Below are 20,118 nucleotides of genomic sequence, written 5' to 3'. Positions count from 1 at the left end.
ACCGGAGAAATCCCAAACTGAGCCGGGGTGCGTAGGCAATAAAAAAACATTAAAATTACCTTCAAATTAATTGCTTAAAATAAAAGGGGGAAATAAAAAAAAACAAACTAGTCTATCCTCAAAAATAACTTGCATTAATAGAAAAAATAAAATAACTGATATCCAAGAATACCTGTGACCTGATTCCACATTTTACAGAAAGGCTTCAAACCCGTCTGAATTCATATAGGATCTTTATTTCAGCAGCTCCACCACAAGCCTGCACCAAAATACTGAAGCCCCCCTACTGACACTCACACAGGTTCAGAAACAGGGCAAAGACCGTTTTAACTTTGAAAATTAAGAAGTCACAGCAAAGAAAAAAAGAAAGATAAAAATCAAAGATCTTTTCACTCTTGCCGACCTGCAGCATAAGAAAAAACTTGAACAGTGCAGTTAACAGGTAGTTTGGTTTGCTTTGGTATTTTCACTGAGAGAAATGAACAAGTATTGCATTTGGTCAGGAAGGAGAGGAGAGAAAATATCTGACTTCATCTTTTTTTTGCATGCCACTACAAAATCTAATTAGCATTTTTTGGAAATCCTGAAAAAGGTACTACAATGATATCGAAAAAAAAAAATAAAAAATTGAGGCCCAAATCGTAAAAACAATATACATTACAAAGGAGTAGGAAAAAAAGCACCTCATGGTGTTAAAATCAAGTGCTTAAAATGGCAGGGAAAATAATAATAATAAAAGACGTGATTTATCATTTGGTTCAGTTGTATTATTGCAATGTCACTGATTTGTGCTTCCAGATCAATCAAAATTATATATATATATATATATATATATATATATATATATATAAAGAAAAACAAACAAGTAAACATGAGCAATAGGTCCAAGTGGTTTTCTTAAAACACAGTCACTTTGTAGAACGTCAGCCCTCTGTGAAGGAGGAAGCTTCTTTCCTTTCAAGTCTTTCCCCATCTGGAAATGGAGCATAAATACGTAAACAAAACTTGGGGGATTTGCTAAAAAAAATTTTTAAAAAGGGGGGGAAATAAAAGAAGAAGAAGAAAAAAAAAAAAAAGCCCCTTTCTGTTGGTGTTATCCAAAAAGGCCTTTCTAGTGGGTGGGCTGCATGGGGAGGGCCTGCTGAGTCCATTTGTATGGGGAGGAAGGTTAGGGAGGAGGATGAGAGGAGCTGGTCGTCACCATTTCTTCAGGCGGCAGTACATGTCCCGCTTGCTGCGCTCTCCGGCCCAGGTGCGACTTTTCAGGCGGAATTTCCTCAGGTCGTCCTTGAAGTCTTCGTGGTGCATCGGCCGATAGGACTGGGGCTCACACTGGGTCTGGACGGGACAAGAACACACATTTAGACAAACACACACACACCACAACTTTAACCTAGCAATAGTAAAATTGACAAATACGTCTGTTGTAAATTATGATAAAAGTAGCTTTGTCCAGCTTGCACCTGTCCATGATAGACACACACAAAAAAAGCTAGCTTACCAGCAATGGTACATTACCAGCAAGTTAGCCTCGAGTCACAGAACTGACATTAAATTCTCATGAAAAAAAAAAAACTATATGTAAAGATTAAATAGTCCTATCGACAAAATTTAAGACCTTGAAACATTAAAAGGTCACCTTTTTTTTGATGAAAATATTGTTAGAACTTAATTTTACATACCGTATTTTCCGCACTATAAGGCGCACCTAAAAACCTTCAATTTTCTCATTAGCCAACTGTGCGCCTTATAATCCGGTGTGCCTTATATATTGACCAGTATTGAGCCACAACAGGTCTCACAACTACGGTAAGCAGCTGCCGACTTCATTTTCCCCCGTAGAAGAAGAAAAGCGCGGTGCATGCTGGGATATATATCCTGTTTCATTTCCATTTGTGTGTTTGTGTAAAGACCCCAAAATGGCTCCTATTAAGAGACACGCTGACGACGCAGAGTTTAAACTCAAGGCGATCAGTGACGCAGTAGAACACGGGAACAGAGCAGCAGCCAGAGAATTTAACATGAACGAATCAATGGTGCAGAAGTGGATATATATTGTGATTGCACCAACGTTTGATTTACCGTAACAGTATCAGACTGTTTTTTACGTGTTTGTTGAATCGAGGAAAAGTTCCCCTCCACTATATGTTATACCTTGCTGTAGTTAAAAGATAAACTGTGTCACGAAAATACCACGTCACTGACTTTACCTTGGGGAAAATAATAAAACAGCTGTTCATTCATTTTGGGAATGAATTGAGTTTTCAGAACGCTGGTTTGTAATTATTAATAAAGTTTTACTGACCTATCTGACTGTTTTGTTGACATTCCCTTTAGCGCAGTTCCATCTAATGGATGCATAACGTAACCCCAGCCTCTACTGTAGCGTCTATTCTATGCGCCTTATAATGCGGTGCTCCTTATATATGAAAAAAGTTTTAAAATAGGCCATTCATTGAAGGTGCGCCTTATAGTGCGGAAAATACAGTATATTCATTTGAGACTACAGAGACATGCAAAAACCCAGAAAAATGACGAATCAGGCCTAGAACTCCATGTCATCAGCATGAAGGGAATCTGTAGCTGAACTACCTGGAAAAAAGGGAAGAAGTCTTTGTATCCGCCCTTGAGGATGTAAAGCTCGGGGTAGTGGAGATTGGGATACACGTTGACGGCACGGTCCTGTTCCCTGACGAAGCGGCACATTCGAGGGCCGCGCTCCGACGAGAACTCGCAGTGGAAGACAATGACAACTCGCTTCTCTGTGGAGGAGGGGATGATGGGGGTCTTGAAGAGGAAATCCTCCACTTGGTCTTCTTGGTGCAGGTTCAAAGCCCCCTGAGACGGAACAGGGACAGCTCAGAATACAAAGAAATCATCTTTATACATGTTTCTACCTCATTAGGTTAAAACTGAAGAGAAAGTTCAGTACATTTATTTATTCTGTTCAATGGGTTGACTTACCTTGATGTGTCCGCCTTCAAACTCGTAGGGGTAGCGGCAGTCTATGACGATGACCTGATCTACGAGGTGATCAAACTGGCCGGTGAGAGCTGCCACCATCTACAAGTCGACAGAACGCCCGATAAAGTTATGAAAACATAATGTATCCATGCAACCAGTTCATGGATTCATGGTTGAACGAGGCAGGATGAGAGTAGTCACCATTTCTGAGGTAATGTACTTGAGGTCTTGATGTTTTCCGTCCACCGTTGGAAGAACGAAAGGCTTAAAGACAAAAAGGTAATTGGATTGGAAAAGTTGTTTCCTTCTTTAAACAACAACTAGAGCGAAGGGTTTCAGTCTCTCTAACCTTAGTGAAGTCTCCGATCAGCTCATTGGAGCCGTCCGACTTGTCCAGAAGCTTCTCGATCTCTGCGTGACAGAAGGACTTGGACCGTTGGAGCAGCGAACAACTCTGGAAGTAGAATAGAAAAGGATTGAGGAGGAAGTTGTGGAAGTAAGGATGCATGTTCTAACAAATCAGCAAACCAAGATGGATGCCGTTTTCAGAGCTATTCAGTTAGGACATTGTAGGTCTGGATTTCCATGGCAATTAGAGAATGGCTCTGATAAAGACTCAACAAATTGGCTGGTGACTAACTGGACGATTTGCAGACTGAGCAAATTAGTAAGAATGACATTCTTACTAATATTAATACTAAAATTCTTACTAAGTAAAAATCCCACTGCAGACATGTTGACATGTCAAATCTGATCTTTAAAACACAGATGAACTAACGCCTCAATGAGACGAAGTCTTTCGAAAAATCCCTGGCTAGTGTGCAAAGGTTGCTGAGGCACTCGTCCTTAAGTTCTCCTTACAAACAGACTTTCCTCTCCAACGTGGGTACATTACAGCAAAAAATAAAGAGGCTCTGATGTTGTGGATTAATGCAAACATTTTGACTTGTCCACTTGCAACTTCGGCATAACTGAACTGCAAAAATTACTGCGAGGAAAATGGAGGATTCACAGAACTAATTAGCTGGAAGTCAAGACCTTGTTTAACAGCTCCACAGTATATGACATCATAGCATTTGCTAAGATAATTTTATAGGCAATAGAAAACAGACTGAAAAATGTAACCCACAGGAAAACATCTTTACAGCATCAGGACAGAATACATGAAACATTTTTACACACCTAGACACTCAAATCCTGCTGAAGCGCAGAATAGCTTGTGAGCAACTAAAGTTCTTGCATATGTTGGGCATTGGGAAATTATCGATAGTTTACATTTCCTCCCCTTTAAGCACAGAAACTCACCGTTCTTGGAGATTCTGGACTTTGGTCCAGCTTGGTTAAAGGTGTTCCCGCGACGCTCCGCCGCCTCTTCACCCTCACAGGAGTGTTTTCATCGGCAGGGCAGTCAGGACGCTTCACGGCGGGGCGGGTCACCGGGCTGGGCATGGAGGGCGACCGAAACAAGTTCCGTGGCCGACACCGGACGATGGGCTGCGGAGAAACAGATCATTTCTAAAAACCAGTCTTCATTTCACATCTTTGTTGACACTGGTGCATATTTTAATAACTTACAGAGTCCTCTCCTGTATTGTCAGCCACAAGTGGTGCAGTGAGCAAGCTCGCCATTCCTGTTGGCATCCCAGAATCATCCTGCAAGAAACCCTTGATGAAATTATTTTCCATTTCTTTTTCTTTTTAAACTAAATCCATATACGTTTGTACGGCATCTTACCGCCATGTTGTCATAATCCAAAAAGCCGTCGTCTTCGTCGTCGTTCAGAGAGGAGGTCAGGGAGGAGCGCCTCAGGAAAACGGGGCTTGAATCGTATTCAAGCTGCTGGACTGGCGGAGGTGAAGAGAGCTGCGAATAAGAAACAAAATAAAGAAAACAACATTTGTTTCTTTCTAAAAGCGTCCATGCTCTAGAACAAACATGGACGGATTCTTCAAACGTTTTCTCACCATGAGAGCTGGAGCGGAGCTAGGACGGGCGGCGAAGGCGTCCTTTAAATGTCCTCCGTTGAAGGAACGCCCGCGACACCGAGACACGGGCTTGGATGGTTTCTTGAATTCAAAGAACTCCTAAGTGTAAAAAGAGAAAAAAAAAAAAAACAAGAGGAGAGAAAAGAATACATTTTAAATTTGAGGAATCTGCAAAGACATCTGCAAAAGAGAAGCGAGTTCTATTCACAGCGATATCCATGTGTTTCAGCTAATAGCCTGGGTATTATCGTCTTTATCCTCATTAATCCACTTGAAGCAGAGAAGATTTAAACAATGACTTCGGAGATTCTAAATGAAATGGAGTCAAACTTAACCTGAAAGATGCAATGCTATTGCCATGGTAACAGTATTTCTAGATGCTTTGGAGGGAAAATGACCCACTGACCTCTGGCATGTTCTCCTTGTTGTCAAACTGAGAGACGGAGGGCTTCATTTGTTGAGGCTGCTGGCCAAATATTCCGTAGCGATCGGAATCCGTCTCCTGTCCTTTCAGAGCCGGACTGAAGCCCAGGAGCTGGGGCTGAAATGGGAACCAGTTAGCCAACCATTGATGGAAATCCCACTTAAATGGGCAGCATTATGTGTATAATGCCTTGAAAGTGTGACTGTCTCTTTAAGAAGCACCTGTTCTTTCTGAAACTCCGCCTTCAGGAAGTCATCACAACATGACTTCTATTAATCCTTTGATGCTTTCATCAGTGCTTTGCTAAGTAGTTTCTATGGACACGTTGCAACGCGACACATGCTGTCAATTTGACATAATACTGCCCCATTAAAGTCTTTTTTCTGCTTTGCTGCTATATTTTTTCATTTCATCTTCTATAAATCAATTAAAATCTTAGTTGATTTAGATGTTGACATTTCACTTAATGAAACAGAAATTAGATGCAACAGAACAAAAACTTACTGGCAATGAGTTGATTCTTCTAATTGGCTTCTTCCTATAAAATAAAGGCAAAAAATGGAATTTGAATTAATAAAGATCATAATTAGTCAACAATTCCCTACCACAAAATTCTGTACTTTTACATGTAAATACCTCATTTAGCTCCAAATTTACTGTGAACAGCTACTTCATTGATACAATTCTACAGGGAGACAAGCCTGAAAAATCCTAAGACTTTGTTATGTGTGACCAAGGCTTTTGCAATAAACTACTAGTCATTTAGAGTGAATACATTAAAATTAGCTCCATTTCTGTTCTCAATGTTTTTTGAAGGAATTTTGTTTAGAGACATAATCCATTTTAATTTACAGTTTTTGTTGTGTGTTTTTTTTATTTCCATTTTATTGTTTTTGGTTGTCATATTTTAGATTAAAAAAACTTCATCGATAATTTCTGGAACAGCCCTATTTGTAACTAGGGCTGGACCATTAAAAAAAAAAATCTGTTGGTTTTTGAATATTTAATTTTTGGAAAAATCTGGATTTCCCCTTAAATGGAAACTTGAATCCATTTTATTTTCCATATAATGCCAGCATGAACAACGCTGCCATCTTGATTGGCAAGCATGTTTAACAGCTTCCAATTATTTTTACTCTGAAGTCAAGCTTCATAGAATATTAGGACCCAGCTAAGATTCTTTATTCTAGTATGACTGAGGATCATTGCGAGTAACGGAAACCCTGTAAATTCTAGACACTAACAGGTACCATAGAATTGCACAAAGATCCGTGAGGGATGACGGAGTCCCAGAGCGAAACTCTGTGAAAGAGGTGTACGGAGCATTTACATTGTTTTAAACTGTGTGATTGTGAGGGGCAATAAAAATAGCAATAGGTATTTTGTTCCATATAACACAGTAGGAGTGTAACAGGTAAACCTTTTATGGATGCAAAAACAAGAACCCTCCACTTGATGACTTTGTGTTTGATATGATGTAAAGCACTTTGGAATACCTTGCTGCTGAAATGTGCTATACAAATAACATTTGATTGATTGTAAATAAAAAATGTTTTTAAATCTTACAAGAGTACAGTTGTAGAAGCTACTACATGAAAAATAAAATGTGTATTGTTGAGCTACTTTGACATCAGTTTTAAAGATGAGGTAATATTTAAACTTTTAGCACAAAAGCTTCAAATTATTTTCTGCAGCCGAACTTTGAAATGATCGTGCCAACAAATTCAGCTGGTCGAGTTACAGTAGATCTCCATAATTCTAAAAGCTTTTCTTCCCCCTCATTAAAACGTTTTCATTCTGGTAAAATTGTTTTTATTCTGCTGATATGACAACATTCTTGTAATCAAAACAAAAAATAATATCATAATCAAGTCCTAATACGCCAACGTTCAAATCACAGAGAGGATTTAAAAAAAAAAAAAAAAAAAGACACTTCCTGAAAATATGTTGTCATTTGTAATTTAATTTAGAGAAGAAGAAAAAAAGAAAAACTGGATCTTGTATGCACCCCTTCAAAATTGCAACAAACCACAATTGACTTCATGATTGAAAACAAACAAACACAAAAACTTACTCGTTGAAAACTCGCCGCGACTGCTGAATGGCTTTTTCAAACCTGCAACAACACAAAAAGAAAACCATCAGGAGTTCGACAAGATGTTCCGCTGCAATTATAAAGGAAGTCCTGTGTCTGGATTGGTGGCCGCCGATCAAAAGGACCGCCACACCTGCTCAGCCTCTGAAGAGCCAGGGAGATTTGAGGAAGTTGGGTGAATCAAAGAGGCAAGAGGTGGTGCTTTGTGTTGGAGTAATGCCCACCTGTATGCTAAACAAGCAGAGCTGAGAGCCAAGAGTGCAGCTTAGAGAGAAGAGAGGGTTTTGGGTGGGAGGGAGCAGGAGAAGTGATGCAGAGATCAGCTAATCTAGCAGCCGCCAGCGCTGCTCAGCCTGTAGCTGGAGGAGTTCTTTGTTAGCTGATGGGGGGAGCGTGTCCCATTCATCCAGCTCTAGAGGACGGGAAAGCAGTTGTTCTATAGGGGTAGCCCTCATTTCTATAGCGCAGACGCAAAAAAACCCAAAAAACCCCCTTTCCTTTTGTTCACTTATTGAAACACCACGGCTGAAGAGTGTGCCAAAACCCAGAGATGGGCGTCGTCTCTCCAACACAACGATGTTCAAGCCTATTGTATCGCGACCAAAACTGGAGAAATTAAACTACTGCCAGGCCACAAAAGTTTTTAAAAAAATAAACATTTCTAGATGTCCAATTTTTTTTAAAATCTGTATATTATTAAACCTAGTTGTTGTTGTTGTTTTTTTTTTTACACACAAAAAAAGTTAAAACATCATGCAGCCACCAATTTGAGAAACACATATTTTGTCAAGGGGTCTCATCAAAAACCATCAATACACATCAGATGTGTTACTCAATGTTATTATGGTTCAAAGGCAACTCTAAACAAGTGGCTTTTTAGTGTTGATTTTTATAAACTGTTTAGCAGTTTATAAAAGATCCAAAATATAAAGAAGGGCTTTAAACTGTTGCCTTACAAAAAAAAAATAAAAAATACAATTGCCTTGTCTAACTTCTTTAAAACGTTTTTCCACGTTTTAAAAAAAATAAAATATAATTTCCAGTGCTACTATGGCATTCTGTAAAAATGCACAGCTCAGTCAAAAACAACCAATCAGAGTCAGGAGGAGGGTCTTGGCACTGTCAATCATCCTCCTGAATGTGCTGCTAAATGTGTTAATGGTGGAAAAACAAACTTGCCGTTACAGTCAAAAGTGCTGGCTATGCTAACTAGCTTTTGCATTCATGGTGAACCAGCTGCAACATAGCAGAGAGCAAGTGGGAGGGGATGAGCACCAGAGTGATTGACAGCATTAAGACCCTCCCCTGAACTGGTTGATTGTTTCTAACCGAGCGTTGTATTTCTGAAGCTAGTACTTGGAGCGCGGGGAGACGGCAGAGAGGAGCTTGATTTTATTCACAGATTATTTGTCTTAAACTGTCACAACAAAATGATAATTTTAACAAATGTTTAGTTTTTATAAACATTACCTACTGCCACTTTAATTGTTTATTTTGTGGGCCAAACTTATTTTCTAAATCATTCTTGTCCTGCGGTCAGAGGCCAAACAAAATCCTTTCAACATCACACTTGGTACACGCCTGCTCTAACATAAGAGCAGAGAACATCCTCCTCCCCAATCCTGGAGGTTTCCTAGCAACCCAGCAGCTGGGAAAGGAGGTCAATGAGGCCTTTAGCACCCGGCCTCTTAGCCGCTGTGAAGAACTTCCATCAGAGAGCAGCAGATGTCTCAAACTGAGTCAGGAGGCCACCCAAGATCAGCCAACTGCTCGAGATAACAATGAAGCAGACACGCGCCACAGAGGGCCGGGTTTGGGTTTACGCAGCGATAATACAGTCCAAATATGGCTTTTTGCCAAATACCAACAATGTCTCACCAAGAGTTATAAGAATCGACCACTGTCAGGACATTTTGTCTACCAAAAATAAAACTACAGAAGATTAAAAACGTTTTTTTTTTTTTTTAAATCAGCTTCTCTGGTAAAAAAAAAAAAAAAAATCAAATACTTAGGATTCACACTGTTATGAATCATGCATAAGTTGAATTAAAATCTGAAAATAATAAAAAAAATAGACATGATGTTTGAGTTAATGATGAAAATCTTCAAAAGTACTACTGCCAAAAAAAAAGTAATTTCCACTCTTATGAGTTACATTCTCAGACATATGCCGTTAGTTGTTATGACTATAAGCAAAGAAAAAGAACCTTCTCAGTTTTTATATAGAAAAATTTAGATTTTTTTGAAGACAAACCCAGTCAAGGAGAGACAAAAAATTAGGTGATTATTTTCAGAGATTCAACCAGCCAGAAATCATAAAGTTTCTATGCTGACACGATTCCAACTGCAGTCAGATTAGCGGAACAATAATCCTATAAATTAAAAATGAAGCTTGGCTAAGCTGAACCCAAGCACATGGTTAGAGAAGTGGGGGGCTAAAGAGGTGTAAGGGGGGGGCAGCAACAAACTACTGATTAGAAAAGACAAGAGGACAGGAAAAAAAATTAGAAAAAAGAAACTCACGTGTCTTCCACTTCCCCATCCACAGGACTAGGAAGATCTAAGCCAAGGCCTGGGAAGATGGGAATCTCAAATTTATTCAGAAGACTCAAAAAAGCAACATAAACAGTTGCTGTTCATGAAATTAGCAGCAATGAATTAACATGAGATCCCGAGGCATAAGATCTAATGCCATCAATAAAAAACTACAATAGATTCATTTTGAGCTCACCAGCATCAGATGAGACGTCCGAGGCGAAAGAAGGAACCTTCTCCAGGGGGGGATGATTTCTCCTTTTCGGGGTATCAGATTGGCTGAGAGAGTGAGCGAGTCAAACAAAGACACATTTATATTCTGCAAACTTTTTAAAAATAGTTTTGTAACTATACAAAAAATAAATAAATGGTACCTTCCAAGGCCTGCTAAATTGTTCATGTCCAGAGCCAAATTGGTGACCGGAGACAACACGGTCGCTGGTCCGGGGGAGAACAGATTCCTGCAGTGAGAACTCCTTCCGCTGACGTCGGGGAGATTAAGCGAGGAAAGCCCGGGGATCGCATTGGGCCTGCTTTTGAAAGCGACGCTTTGCGGGCTAGCACTGCCGAAACGGGGCTCCATCTTCCCTGCTTCTTAACCTGGATAAATCCCGGAGGTAACAGTTTAGGGGTAAATTTAGCCTGAGCTTTGAGGCCAGACGATGCCAATGAGTAAAACACTCAGTACACGCTATCCCGGAAGCTAACCAGCCAGCTAGCGTGAATTTAAGAACACATTTCCAAAAATGCGTCTCCGAAACACCGGTGGTAGGTGACCCGGTGGCTCCGCGTGGACAAAAACGTTCATTCGGCCTTGTAAAAAATATCTAGAGCCACATAATTACTACCTGTGCCAGAGAGCCGAACGACACGGTGTTACCTCTCTGGCAGCCCCCTGGTCTCTGAGAAAGCTTGTGGCTGCTCGTATTTATGTTCAAAATAGAACTCCAGAAGCGGCAAAGTTTCATCCAATCAGAAACGCCGTAACATCCAGCTAGCCAATTGGAGCCCAAAACGCCCCTTTCCTGTTGTTCTCTCACCGGAGGAGGATGTGACGCAATGCTTGTGATTCTTTTTATGTTCTCTTCTGAAACTTTTGTTAGACTCTTGTGGAAATAAAATGGAAAGTGAGGGTATATGAAACTGTTGAACTAAACTGTCTTTGAAGTATTTTTTTTAAATAATAACTTGCTGACACATTAAAACAAACAAGAATGTGTGCATTTTTTAAATGGAGTGATTCTGTTTCTAATGTAAAGTTGCATTAAAAAACAAGATGGACATTTTTGCTTCATCAATTGAAAGACACTGTTAGTGTCTTTTAAAATTTACAGTCATCAAGCACAGTAATGCATAAGGAAAATGCCAGTGTGCACTCACAGGCTTGTCCTCAAGGAAAATCTCTAGTGCATTGTGACGTCATTGTCTGAGTCCTAAATGGCCGCCAGTGCAAAGACAAAACAGTTTGTCACCATTCCAGTTCCATAAATATGTCTGAGCACTTCTGTTCCACAATCCTGCCATACCACGCAGTCTAGTCTTTGCCTTCTTAAGACTTGCTCAGTTCATAATTCAGCAAAATAAGGTTCTATTATTCCAGGATAAAGCTTTTTTTTTAAGTTTATTTGTGCATCTAGTGTTGTGCTCTGCTCTAGCTCCCCTTTTTTATCATAACTGTAGAAATAGGGTTTCAGATGGACACACTGTATGTCCAAAGGACAGAAAATTGTAGAAGTGATTTACAGAAATGCTCACGTGTAACCAGTTCAACCCGAGTATGTAAGCTGTCCAACCAACAAAACCAGACAGAGGTTATTAGTTCAAAGGGTATTCTGCCTGAGGTTTGTGGGAAGCTCTTACATGTGATTCTGCAACTTCTCTTGCACGGTTGACATGAGTTAATGCCATAAATCTTTCTCAGGAAGTTAAGTTTGTCATTTGTGCCTCTATAGTGCATTTACAATTCTAAAAGAGACGACACGCAAAATTCCAAACATAACACCTTAATCCATTGCTGTTTGAATTAGTAATCCCAATCAATTCTGCCAACGTCTGGCTGTAAGTTAGAACACTCGTTCTTGAACATGTTATTGGTTCGGTAGATGTAAATAAAGTTTAATAAAGATCCACGCCAATGTAGGAGCATGGGACTCAGGCTCCACATCCCACATGTGAAGAAAGGAAACAAAAGGTGGGGAGTGAGAAGGTAACCTCCTCAAAACTGGAGCTACGTTATGTTTCCGTCTAACATATGAAGGCACATGAAAATCTTTCACTTTGAGACTATGTAACTATTGTTTAGACTGCTGCAGACAGGAACCTGCATGGACAAGCAGAGATTGACAATGGATAGATGCATGAATGCTATACATTATTATTATTACATCCTTCTCAGTGGGTCTCCTGACAAAATCGTTCACTTTGAAACAAAAATCAACAAAATGTCGCCCAGACACATATGAACCGTTCAGGCATTATTTAGAGATATTTTGCAGTTTAAAAATATTTACCAGGAAGTGTAAAGCGAAAGACATCATGCTGTGGTGAAGCTTTCAGCTAGCAGGGACACAAAAGCTCATCAGAGTTGGTATTAAAATGGGCGGAGCTGGATAGCAGGGTTCTGTGTTTCTCAGTTTAAACTCATTTTAATCTACAGTGTAAAGTTGTGCTGTTGTTGCACTGTCGTCTCCGTGGATACACAGGTTGGTGAAGCAAGAGGCTATGTGCAGCAATCGGAAATGAAAAAAGTTCCTGCACCCACAGGTCGAACAATAAAGTTAGAGACATATTGCTTTAATTAGTTTACTGTTGGTAGTAGAACTCAGCTTCTTTTACTTGCTAGATTTACGTCGTCTATCAGAAAGTATTTATGTTATGCTACCTAACCAGCAGTTTTACTGTTGCTGTTTGCCATTTTAATTTATTATTTCATGTGCCTTCATATGTTATAACGGCCATTTGTGTACAGTTTTGTAAAATCAGTTGTCAGCAGAACTTTTATTGTGTGAAAGGAATTTAGAGGTTTCTGAATCAATCCTGCTGGAGTTGATTTAATCACTGAAGATCTGATTTAATCACTGAAGTTTACAGCAGTAATTAGCTTTGAGACTACGGGGAGTGGAGCGGTATTATCCCACACACATGTCAACAGCTGACTTTTTGTACTGGCTCAAGTTACGTTCTCACATTAAGCCTGGGAAATCTGACTTTTAGGTATAAACGTCAAGTGTCAATAAACCCCGTGAGAGCAGTTTTCTCCAACTCCAGCCCTCAAGGGTTTGTGTTTGGCAACTTTTAAACCTGTCCCTGACCCATACAAATCTGAGGTGTTTTTTTATTTAAAGAAAGCATTTTTTTTAAGGGTTGGGTTTCCTTTTGAAACAACTGACTGGTAAACTCTGAAGGAATAAACTGTCAATGAGGTCCTGATTGGTCACTTGAATGACCATTTGCACTCAGCTTACATGGAAATGTGTTGGCGCCGAAGCAGCATTAACATTGACACCACCTCAATCGGTTGATCAACAAGACAGCAACTACATTACAAAGCTCCTGATCGTCACATGCAAGGAAATCAGAAACGCCACAGTCAATCTCCAAAGGCTCGACACCATGCCAAGTGTAACTCTTAAAAGGAAAAGGTCCTAGCTGGGTCAGAATGTATGGGGCAGTATGGCAAGCCGCTTGAGTAAATATTCAATTCCTCTATCTTTATTTTTGTGTGTTAGTCTGTAGCTACACAGGCGTTTGGTCTAACTAGCTCAATATTTTCCCATGCCAGTTCAAAACTTCTTAACTGTCCTCAGCAACCATTGGCACTTTTTTCTACGAACTAAAATGTGAAACTAGTAGACTTCTAGATGTTTCATCCTCTTGCTTTGTAAAACAAGTCAAACTTGTTGAATTTTTGTAGCCGCAGTAGCAAACTGGTAAGACCAAAACTGGTTCAACTATTACAGATTTTCTCAGTTGAAAGTAGAAACACAGACGACATAATAATAGTCTCTTCACATGACAGATACTTACTTCTGTGAGTTAGTTCTTTTATTTTACAGCCTTAACTTCACTTTAAAAAAAAAAGAAAAAAAGTTGTTTGTAGCAAATGTAAGTCAGTCGCAAGCAATTTAGCAGTGGAGGAAAACGTCTATTGTAACACGTTGGGTCGTGTCTGTTTACAGAGAGGAAGGTGTAAGAACGTTTCTGGCGAAACAAGCCGCTCCTCCCAACAACCACAACTCTGGAGCCACACGTGATTTCTGTAATGATTACACAGGAACTGTTGCTGCTTTTCAATCAGTTTCAATTCAGTTCGTTTCTAAAGCTCCCAGTCTGAACTGAAGCACAGAGAGCAAGAAAAACACTAAGACAGAAACCTGTTTATGGTAACTTTCCCACTTAAATTCTCAGAAGAAAAGAGCCATTTGACACATGCATGCAGATTATTTTTAACAAAACATTCCTAAATGTGCCTTGTAGGTTCTTGTGGTTGGTTTTAGCCTTGGACTTAATCTACACCTAAGTTCCAAAATCAAAGACATTTAGTATGACTTTGATTTTCCCTCTAAAAATATCCAGTTTTACTGACTGGTCTTACACTTGAACTCAAGCTTTTTCTTCATATTACGATGGATTATAAAACTAATACATGACAAGACCAACATGTAATCCACCTTTTTTGTTGTTGATGTATTAGGCGATTAGCATTATAGGACAGATTAGCAGCCAAGCTAGCCTGACTATTGCTTACCTACGTAATTCCTCTCCCTTTACTGATCCATTTGGGATTGTGAACGATGTCGAGTTTCTTCGCTGTTTTGGAATTATAAACTTCTTATCGTTGTAGTTTTAGCGATGGTAACGGAGGAAGTGAATGAAGCCATTCAGTTTGTGTTGGCCTCTCCTCCAAATATTGAGCAGTTAAAGTTGGAGGAGTAAGACGAATGTTTAAGACATTTTATTTCATTTATTTATTTGCTGGGAATGTGTCGTAGCACTACACAGGAGTTGGGTTATTAACAGCACACACAATTTCCTGTTAGTTTCATAGCATAGCTTCCTTCACAATTGAGCTAGCACATTACATGTGTAACGGCCAAACATTAGCAACTGGGTAAAATCAGACCCAGTCGTCTAAAACTTCAACAGAATCCACGCCTTCAGCAATCCAGTCAGTTAGAACAAGGTGCTGGTTTTTACCAGGCTACAGTTGAGCTAATTCATCAGTGTTAGAGGTATTTTTTATGAATATGCAACTCTGGAACTTTCTCTGGAACACATTTAAACGAGAAAAGAAAAGAAACAAACAAAAAAAGAACCAAACAACTGCTCATGGGTGAGGCTGACAGATGGGTTTCAGCAGAGAGAGAAGGAGCTCCGGCCTCTGGAGAGGAAAGCTGCAGAAGAAGAGACAAAAGAAAAGCAGGGGACGAAGACGGGAGGCATGAGTTTTGTTTGGGGTTAGTGAAAAGGAGCCGGAGTGGGAGGAGGTTAACGTTTATAGAGTGAAATGAGGAATCTTAAAAAGGGTCGTGTGTGTGTTTTATAAAAGACGCAGTGAAGGAAGAAGGGAAAATTAGCATTTTATCACTTTTCAATGAAGATTCAATAAATGTGCGGCAAAATTAATGTTAACTTTTGAAAGAGAATGAAACAAACCTTCCAGTGTCTGAGTCTTTCTTGTACAAAACAATAAAACATAGAATAAAATGCGACACAATTTATTAAGCAATGCTGTTTCGTGTTGTTTTCGTTGCCGTCTCTGTTGTTGAAAGGGGCCACAGTTTCAAACACGTGAACACAATCTAATCTCCTCTAAAGAAACCGCTTTCAGTCTCAGTAAGTTTACAACCGGGGCAGGGCTTGGTGTGTTTGTGCTAATGTGTTGATGGTCATTCAAACTGAAAGCCCATTCAGTGGTTTAAAGCCTCACATAAGCAGTTCTTTATCTATGCAGATTGCTGGAGAATCAGGCTCTGATCACTATCACCAGGAACCTGTTATTATTTCTAAAAGCCACCGTGGTGGACCTTCTAGCTGTTTGTGTCTTTTTCTACTAAATATGAAGAACAAAACGGCTGCAGTCAAAAGATAAAACGCATCTCCATTGCATTGAATATTTATTTTGGACTTTTAGTGACGTGTCTGTTTGTTTCTCAGTGGATTCTTGAAACAGGAATTTGGGTCCAGAGGAGTTCATTTTAGATTTTCTCTAATCAGAACAATTCAATTCAAAAATACTTTATTGAAGGGAAATTGCATGTTGTTGTAACTTACATTGATTCAAAATTCTTCAGTTATTATTTTATTATTCAAACAGGTTCAAAATTGTGAGTTGTACAAGTCAGTGGTCTGAATTATTAGCCCTCCTGATGAAATCACATAAAACTCTGAGTGTTGCCATGGAGCTAATCATAATGAAAACTGTTTTTACTTGTACTGTTTCCAAAAGTACAAAGACAAAAATCTCCACTTCGTTGGTTTGGTCGATTTTTATTGACGTTCTTAACTGCAACTAGAAAACTGAAGAATGACAAGGTCAAAATTATCACACCTCTTAATGGTCAATAATGTCGCTGATGTTTATTTATTTCAAAATTTACAATGCAAGTCACATAGTACGCCAGAATTAGCTGTACATGTAATTTTCATCTGTAGTCCCTCAAGGCACAGTATGAATACAATACGTTTTACAATAAGCATTACAGACAAATTAACAATAATAATGGTAACAAATTTGTATTTACAAGAACATTTCGAGTTACAAATTTAAAAAGACAATACAAACAATACATAAAAAAAAAAAAACAGAACTACAACTGACCATAGTCTCCCTCCGTAGTTTTTCACTATGTCTCTGGAGGAAACAAGCAAATCCAAATCGTTCTATTTCATCTAGATCAGTGTTTCTCAACAGCGCCCTCTTCTGAAGAAAGGAATTTGTTTGATCGATTGAATAATGTTTTGAATTGTATTTCTGAATGAACAGGGCTTGTTACTTTGTGGATAATAGTTTTTACTTGTTACACATAATAGGATGTATTTAGAGTTTTATTTTGTGTGGGGTTTTTTTGGAACATTTATCAAGTCTATAAGTTAGTACAATATTCATCTATTTGTACTTTGGATGTGTAAAGGTGCACTTTTGTGCACTATATACACTTTTCAGTGCAGTGCCACATTCTTCATGTATGTGTATACATACCATGGCTTTGTTTTTTACTACCTAGTGTGGATTTGAGACCAACTGAATATATATTTACTACTTTTAGAACATTTTCTGATGAAGAGCAGCTGGTTCGAAGAGGGAGAACTGGAAGAGGCAGAGTTTCAGTGGATGCTGGGGGTCCTGCTGGGAGTGAGGGGCCCCGCAGTGGCCTTTTCTTTCTAATTTCTAGTAAAAAAAAAAAAAAAAGGGAAAAACAAAATGCCAGGCGGAATCTTTTGAGGCATAGCTGTGAAAGGGTCAACTGTTTAAACACAGCTTTTCCAGACTGTTATTGTCCAGAGTGTTGTTGTGTGTTTTTTGTTTACCACATTCTAAAATCCTGACTGTTTGGTTAATTTGATCTTTTTCCAATCCTGCCCCCATGTGGACGAAATATTACACACAGTAACGCATTATAAAACACACCAGGGCAAACAAAATTATTTATTATTATTATTATTATTATTATTATTATTATTATTATTATTATTATTATTATTATTATTATTATTATTATTATTATTATTATTATTATTGTTATTATTATTATATTAAACCACCGATTAAATGAATTTCTTTCCAGTCATGAATTGAGACTGAATCATGTTTAATGTTTACACATTCTATTGTTCGTTTTTATAAATGTAAGTTTGTTGCCATTTTATCCATTTTTTTCATTGAAAGAAGATGCGTAGTAAAGTCGGACTACCAGCAGGTGGCAGCATGTTGTAACTCAATGCATTCCATTGCAACTCGCCATTTTTAGCTCGAGTAAGTGACTAGAACGATTCAAAGGTAGGAAGTACACAGTTTATTTGTTTTTTAAATACATTTTCTGAACCTTTTTATTTTTATTTTTAATAACTAAATATTTGTAGATGCAGAATGCCGGACGGATCTAACCGTGGTCGACCTCACAAAGCTGGAGAATGCTGTGGAAGGCTACACAACTGAGATCAGCAACTTTAAGGAGAAAGTCTCAGTGACTGAATTTACTCCAGAAACCTTCTAGAAAACGAGAAAACGTAAGTTTTACACTGGACTGCCCAGTTTTTTAGCTTTGATGCAAATTTTTCAGCTCTGTGAACCATACATCAGCATGTCATCATTGTCAGCTCTCTCCAAATTTGAGCAATTTTTGTGATACTTATGCATCTCAGATTGAAACTACAACGCCTTGCGTATTGATTTAATGTGTAATGTGTTTAATGTGTTAATGTGTTTTTTAACTAAGTATATAATGATTTATTTTTATTTTTGTCTTTTGATGAAAATGCCGCAACAGCCCCATATAAGAAATGTTAAATTAGATGAAAAAAAAACAAACAACTAAATTTATTTTATATTTTCTGGGGGTGCTATGACTTTTCCAGGGGGAGTTATAGCGCCTCTTAGAGCCCCCCTGGCGCCACCACTGAATATTACAATTTATTAATGTATTGTGTACAAAAAAATCCCCTCATTCCTCAAAAACGGATGAAAATGCTGATACTATTTAATCTAGTAGGGCTGTAGCAATTTCTCGAATGATTCAAGTACCTCGATTATTAAAATTCCTCGAGAAATATTTATCTGCCTCGAAACTTCATACAATTATGTTTTATGAATCATTATTTGCGTTGGGCAGCGTGCTCACTTCTGCCAAGGAGTTCAAAATGATGGCGAAGTCTCTCGAAGAGAGAGAGAGACTCATTTGGCCAGTAACAGATATTAATACCGATATTTATCCAAAGCTTGTAGAAAGGGCTGCTGGTGAGTTGGTTTTTTTTGTTCATTCCAAATTTGTTGAACCAAAACTTTATAAGAAGTTTATTAGTAATATATTTATATAGTCATAGCTCATTCAGAATAAATATTTGATATGACATACCTTAAGTTGCTGAAAACCGATGCAGGATGCAATTGATGAAATCTTCACCCAAATACAACATTTTGTCAAAAGATAAAAGTCTTCTTCTGGCCAGCGGTTGTTTGTGTTCACAGGGCTACTGCATAACGGCACCCAGGGGCGAGCGGGGAGCAAGGAGTGGACCGCAGCAGGTTGGAGACAATACTGAGCCGAACACAGCAGTTCCTCCTCCGGGATCTGGCTGCCATGATTCCAACTGGAAAACAATTTTTACCTGTGACTGAGGACATTTTGTAGCTATTTTATTGTACAGATTTGAACAAAAGTCAACAGAACTTTTTATCCCTGGGAATAAAATTGTTTGTTTAAATCAAACTGGTCTCTGTCTCCCTGTCTCTGACTCCTTCAACTTGTTGGTGACACCAGGCATTATTAGCCTGGTGTCTACATGCAGAGAAATCAAAACATCCGAGGTGGCATCCAGCACCTGAGCATTCCTGATTTGTACATTGCCCTAAAAATATGCCTGACGCTCTTTGGATAATCGTTTGTTCCTGGCTCTCTTCGTTGACGGGTCTCCTCACTCTTCCTTCGTCAGGTTCTCCTCTGAGAGCTTGACGTTTTTGTTTGATTTAAGGAGCATGTCAACCTCACTCAGGATTTTAGAAAGTTCCTTTCTCCTTGAACAGGTCCTGCTTCAACTTCTTTGGTGCATCCTTAGTATGTTTTAGTTTCTGGACTTCCTGTTGAAGCTGTCATCCCAATTCCTGTCAACTTGTAAGTAATGAGAGAAATTTTTCTCTTCAAAGTCAAGTGGTCTTGACTTAGCTTCTCTTTTTCTGCCTCAACTCTGTCCAGCTGTAGGCATTTCTCACTGAATAATGCCTCTGCTTTTTCTAGGTTTGCCTTAATTGTCTGTTTTATGGACACATTCGGCCTCTCCGTGGCATTCCCTCCAGTTTGCATCTTCTGAATTGTACGTTTAGCTTCCTCACATTCGTGAATGAGAAAACTGAGCTGAGTTTTTGTGCTCTTCATTTTTGGTCAAAAGCATCTCGTTT

The 20,118-nt window shown here is 38.9% G+C and overlaps 1 protein-coding gene across 3 annotated transcripts; it reads right to left on the bottom strand.

Annotated features, from left to right (window-relative positions):
* Nucleotides 1-214: 214 nt before the first annotated feature.
* cdc25b (cell division cycle 25B) lies at nucleotides 215-10,921 on the bottom strand. 3 transcript variants are annotated; one of them, XM_023352341.1, is made up of 16 exons: nucleotides 10,379-10,921; nucleotides 10,201-10,283; nucleotides 9,993-10,041; nucleotides 7,449-7,490; nucleotides 5,879-5,912; nucleotides 5,357-5,491; nucleotides 4,930-5,049; nucleotides 4,700-4,828; nucleotides 4,540-4,617; nucleotides 4,270-4,458; nucleotides 3,314-3,418; nucleotides 3,166-3,228; nucleotides 2,965-3,063; nucleotides 2,593-2,838; nucleotides 1,202-1,338; nucleotides 215-973 (listed from the first exon to the last, which is right to left on the bottom strand). In XM_023352341.1, coding segments are annotated over exons 1-16 (1,719 nt in total). In that variant the 5' UTR covers nucleotides 10,588-10,921; the 3' UTR covers nucleotides 215-972. The 3 variants fall into 3 exon arrangements, with proteins under 3 accessions (XP_023208109.1, XP_005813239.1, XP_023208110.1); XM_005813182.2 differs by having other exon boundaries at nucleotides 215-1,338; nucleotides 10,379-10,920; XM_023352342.1 differs by lacking the exon at nucleotides 215-973 and having other exon boundaries at nucleotides 1,247-1,343; nucleotides 2,597-2,838.
* Between the last annotated feature and the right edge of the window lie 9,197 nt (nucleotides 10,922-20,118).

The sequence above is a fragment of the Xiphophorus maculatus genome, chromosome 19 (assembly GCF_002775205.1).
Source record: "Xiphophorus maculatus strain JP 163 A chromosome 19, X_maculatus-5.0-male, whole genome shotgun sequence".
Lineage (NCBI taxonomy): Eukaryota > Metazoa > Chordata > Actinopteri > Cyprinodontiformes > Poeciliidae > Xiphophorus > Xiphophorus maculatus.
The sequence above is the reverse complement of the archived record's forward strand: the minus strand, read 5'-3'. Positions and strand labels throughout refer to the sequence as shown.